Source organism: Corvus brachyrhynchos, unplaced genomic scaffold (genome assembly GCF_000691975.1).
Source record: "Corvus brachyrhynchos isolate BGI_N302 unplaced genomic scaffold, ASM69197v1 scaffold437, whole genome shotgun sequence".
NCBI classification, from domain to species: Eukaryota; Metazoa; Chordata; class Aves; order Passeriformes; family Corvidae; genus Corvus; species Corvus brachyrhynchos.
In genome coordinates, this window is record NW_008238962.1 from 76,203 (window position 1) to 81,004 (window position 4,802).

The 4,802-nt window shown below is 48.9% G+C and overlaps 1 protein-coding gene across 1 annotated transcript in view; it reads right to left on the reverse strand.

The window, feature by feature from the left end:
* The window catches only part of RECQL4 (RecQ like helicase 4), a gene marked incomplete at its 5' end in the record, with an annotated part of 26,040 nt that extends 21,238 nt beyond the window's left edge, over positions 1-4,802 (reverse strand). The window contains 7 exon segments of the mRNA XM_017738649.1: positions 5-80; positions 165-261; positions 357-994; positions 3,470-3,978; positions 3,981-4,094; positions 4,199-4,232; positions 4,773-4,802. Coding sequence (XP_017594138.1) covers positions 5-80; positions 165-261; positions 357-994; positions 3,470-3,978; positions 3,981-4,094; positions 4,199-4,232; positions 4,773-4,802 — 1,498 coding nt within the window.

Consider the following 4,802-nt stretch of genomic DNA (forward strand, 5'->3'; position numbering starts at 1 on the left):
CCTTTCCCGCCACACCGGAAGCAAACATCGGCTCCGCCTCCGAACTGCCCCGACTTTTTCCTCCATTTCTGCTTCCAAACCTGGGGAAAAAAAAATTCCACACCGCAAAATTCCATCAGGGAGAGCCTGGAGATTCCCAAAAAACCAATTTGGGAAGGTTTTACCTGTTTCCGAAGGAATTTTCCCCTCAGGCATCCGCGGGAATACGTTTTTCTCTTCAGGTTGAGCCGGACGAAATTCCCGCCGCTCCGGGGAGTGGCTCTGAGGGAAAAGAGGGATAAAGGGCAGCGGGAATCTGGGAAAAGCTGGAAAAAGCTGGGAATAGCCAGGCAAAGCTGGGAAAAGCCGGGAATTACCGGCCTCTGCGCGTGGGTTTGGGTTTTTCCTCCTTTTCCTCCTCTTCCAGGATTTTTTCCAAGCGATCCGCCGCCTTCCCAGCTGCCTTTCGGGATTCCAGCTGCTCTTCCTCACCCTCATTTTCCTCCTGGATCGACCTCACCCCAAAAATTCCCGGATCCGAGCCTTGGGGACCCCTCCGGAGCTTGGCCGGAGCCTCCGCGGCGCCTCCGCCTTCCCGGGGCCTTTTCCTCACGGAATTTCCTATGGATGCGGCGTGGATTTCCCCCTTTTCCCTCACGGATCCCGCTGGGAATTCCCGGTTTTCAGGAGATTCCTGGCACCTCTGGAGCCAGCCGGGATCCAGCGATCTCAAAGTTTGGGCCACGCTCTGCTTCAGCCGCTGGAATTTGTCGGGAACGGGAGGAAAACCGGGATTCATTCCCGCCGGGAGTGTGAGGGGGCCCAATCCCGAGAATTCTCCGGATTTTTCAGGATCTCCGGATTTTCCGGCATCTCCGGATTTTTCAGATTCTCCTTCATTCCGTGGAGGTTCCGGGGATGAAGCTTCGGCTCCGCGCTCTGGGTTTTTCTGGGATTGGGGAATTTTGGGGATTCTCCTGGGATTTGGGGTCCTCCGAGGGGTCAGGGGAGGCTCCTGGAGGGAAGGGAGGGGTCACATCCCGCTTTTTCCCCCCCTGGAATTCCAAATCCCAAATTAAACAGGGCCTGGATTTTGGGGGTCCCAGATTTTGGGGTCTCTGATTTTGGGATTCTCCAATTTTGGGGTCCTTAATTTTGGGATTTTCAATTTTGGGGTCTCTACTTTGGAGGGATCCCTGATTTTGGGAATCTCTGATTTTGGAGTCTGTAAATTTGGGGGTCCCTGGTTTTGGGGTCTCTGATTTTGGGGGTCTCTGATTTTTGGGATCTCTAATTTTGGGGTCCTTAATTTTGGGGGTCTCTATTTTTGGGGTCTCTCATTTTGGGGTCCCAGATTTTGGGATTCTCCAGTTTTTGGGGTCTCCATTTTTTGGGAATCTCTGATTTTAGGATCCCTAATTTTGGGGTCTCTGTTTTTGGGGGTCTCTAGTTTTGGGATTCTCCAATTTTTGGGGTCTCCAAGTTTTGGGACTCTCTGATTTTGGGATCCCTAATTTTGGGGGTCTCTTAATTTTGGGATTCTTGAATTTTTGGGGTCTCTGATTTTGGTTTTTTTTTATTTCAAGGTCCCTGATTTTGGGGTCTCTCTGACTTTGTGGGTCCCTGGTTTTTGGGGTCTCCAATTTTTGGGATTCTTCAACTTTTCGGGTCTCTGATTTTGGGGGGTTTTTATTTTGGGGTCTCTGATTTTGGGGTCCCAAAGTTTGGGATTCTCCAACTTTTGGGGTCTCTGATTTTTGGGAATCTCCGATTTTGGGGGTCCTTTATTTTGGGGTTTTTGATTTTGGGGTCTCTAAATTTGGGGGTCTCCAATTTTTGGGGTCTCCGATCTTGGGAATCTCAAAGTTTGGGGTCTCCTATTTTTGCAGTCCCTAATTTTAGGATTCTCTGATTTTGGGATCCCTGATTTTTGGGGTGTCTGATTTTGGGAGGGTCTCCAAATTTTGGGCTCTCTGATTTTGGGGCTCTCTGATTTTGGGGTCTCTGATTTTTGGGGGCTTCCAATTTTTGGGGTCCCTGATTTGAGGGGTCTCAGATTTTGGCATCTCCAATTTATGGGGTCCCTGATTTTGGGGTTCTCCAGTTTTGGGGTCCTTAATTTTGGGGTTTTTGATTTTGGATTCTCTGTTTTGGAGTCTCTGATTTTTGGGGTCTCAAATTTTGGGCTCCCCGATTTTTGGGATCCCTGGTTTTTGGGATCTCCAATTTTGGGATCCTTAGTTTTGGGGCCTCTGATTTTGGGGCTCTCTGATTTTGGGGCTCTCTGATTTTGGGGTCTCCAACTTTTGAGGTCCATAATTTTGGGGGTCTCTCAATTTTGGTGTCTCTCATTTTTGGGTCCCTGATTTGGGGTCCCAAATTTTGAGATTCTCCAACTTTTGAGGTCCATAATTTTGGGGGTCTCCAATTTTCAGGTCTCTCATTTTTGGGTCCCTGATTTGGGGTCCCAAATTTTAGGATTCTCCAACTTTTGGGGGCTCCAATTTTTGGGAATCTCCCATTTTGGGGTCTCTCATTTTGGGGTTTTTGATTTTGGGGTCTCGGGTTTGAGGTGTCTCCAATTTTTGGGATCCCCAACTTTTGGGATCCCTGATTTGGGGCTCTCCAATTTTGGGGTCTCTGATTTTAGGGGGGGTTCCTGATTTTGGGGTCTCTCTCATTTTGGGATCCCTAATTTTGGGGGTCCCTGATTTTGGGGATTCTTCAACTTTTCGGGTCTCTGATTTTTGAGGTCTCTGATTTCTGGGATCTCTGATTTTGGGGTCTCTGATTTTTGGGGGTTTTTATTTTGGGGTCTCCCTGATTTTAGGATTCTCCAATTTTGGCGTCCTTAATTTCAGGGTGTCCGAGTTTGGGGTCTCCAGTTTTTGGGGTCCCTGATTTTGAGGGTCTCAGATTTTGGGACCCTAAATTTTGGGGTCTCTGATTTTGGGAGTCTCTGATTTTGGGGTTTACAATTTTTGGGGTCCATAATTTTGGGATTCTCCAACTTTTGCGGTCTCCAAGTTTTGGGAATCTCGGATTTGGGGTCCTTAATTTTGGGATTTTCAGTTTTGGGGTCTCTGCTTTTGAGGGACCCCGATTTTAGGAATCTCTAATTTTGGGGGATTTTGACTTTTGGGGTCTCTGGTTTTGGGAGTCTCTGATTTTGGGGTCCCCAATTTTTGGGGTCTCTGATTTGGGACTCTTCAGTTTTGGGGTCTCTGATTTTAGGGGGGGGGTCCCTGATTTTGGGGTCTCTCTGACTTTGGGGGTCTCTGATTTTGGGATCCCAACTTTTGGGATTCTCCAACTTTCAGGGTCTCTGATTTTGGAGATTTCCGATTTTGGGATCCCTAATTTTGGGGTTCCTGATTTTTGGGATGCCTAATTTTGGGATTCTCCCTCAGGAACAACCCAAATTTTACGATGAAGAATCCCCCAAACATCCCCAGGAAAATCCCCTTCCCCTTTTCCCCCCATTCCCGACCTTCCCAGTCATTCCCAGTTTGGCTTTGAGCTTCATCCCATAAAACTCCGCTGAAATTCCCGGCCTGGCGCTCCCACTCCGGCTTTTCCCGGGAATTTTGGGCGCCCGGTTCAAGTGGGAACCCCAAAATCCCGAATCTTCCACCTGCAACGACACCAACATCCTGAAAAATCCCCCAAATCGCCTCAATCCCATCGCAAAATCCCAAAAAATGGGCGGAAAAACTGAGCTCAGATTCCTCCCAGAGATGGAAAACCGATGGAATACGATCATTCCATGGGAAATTTTGGGATGAAAACACCCCCAAATCCCATTTCCCACCCCAAATCCTTTTTGTCTGGATTTTCTAAGCCAAAAAGATTCCTTTTCCAGCACCAATTTTCCCAAAATTCCGAACAAATCCCAAAAAAACCCACGTGGGGTGAACCTGGCTCTGTCCACAGTGCAAAAATTCAGGGGAAAATCCCCAAAATTTTGGATCAAGGACAAATTTCGGGAGACCCCAAAAGTCAAAGGGAGTTTTCCAGCACCTGTTCCACATTTGGGATTTCCTGGGATCCCGTTTTTCCCGAGGAATCCGATGCTTTTCCCTGCTGCTTCAGCATCCGGTACTCCTTGTAGAGCTCTGTGGGAGAAAATCCGAGGAAAAATTGGGAATTTTTTTGGGGAAAAAAATTGATGTTTCAAAGCCCAGGAAACTCCAAAATCCCCGAATTCCCAAAAACTCACTCCGGGTTTCCTCTGGAGCTTCCTCGATGTCGGCCTGTGAGGGAAACACATCCCAAGAAATGGTGAATTCCGGGAATTATCCCGATTTTCTGCTGTGGTGGGATGGCAGAGGGGAGGGATTTGGGGTTTTTTTTTTCGGGATTTTAGGGGTTTTTTGGGATTTGAGGTTTTTCCAGAAGGAAAATGAGGGTTGGAGCAACCTCATGGAAACACCTTGTGGAAAACCCTAGGGAAAAGTTTTTTTATGGAAAAACTCATGGAAAACCCCCCCTGAGCCTCCCTAAAACCCCTCCAGGGAACCCCAGGAGGTTCCCCTTGACCTGACCCCGCTTAAAACCCCAAAAATCCCCTCAGGCACCCCCAAAATGGCCCCAAACATTCCAGGGACACCCCCAAAACCCCAGGACCCCGCTAAAGCAAACCCCACAATTCCAGCGGTCCCCTAAACCACCCCAAAGAACCCCCAATACCCCAAAACCACCCCAGGAATCCCCAAACCACGGCCCCACAAGTTCCAGGGATTCCCCTCAGGGACCCCGCCCCACAAATTCCCCCCGTGGCCCCTCAGGAGGACCTGGCTGGGCTTCCGCCGCCGCTCCCGCCG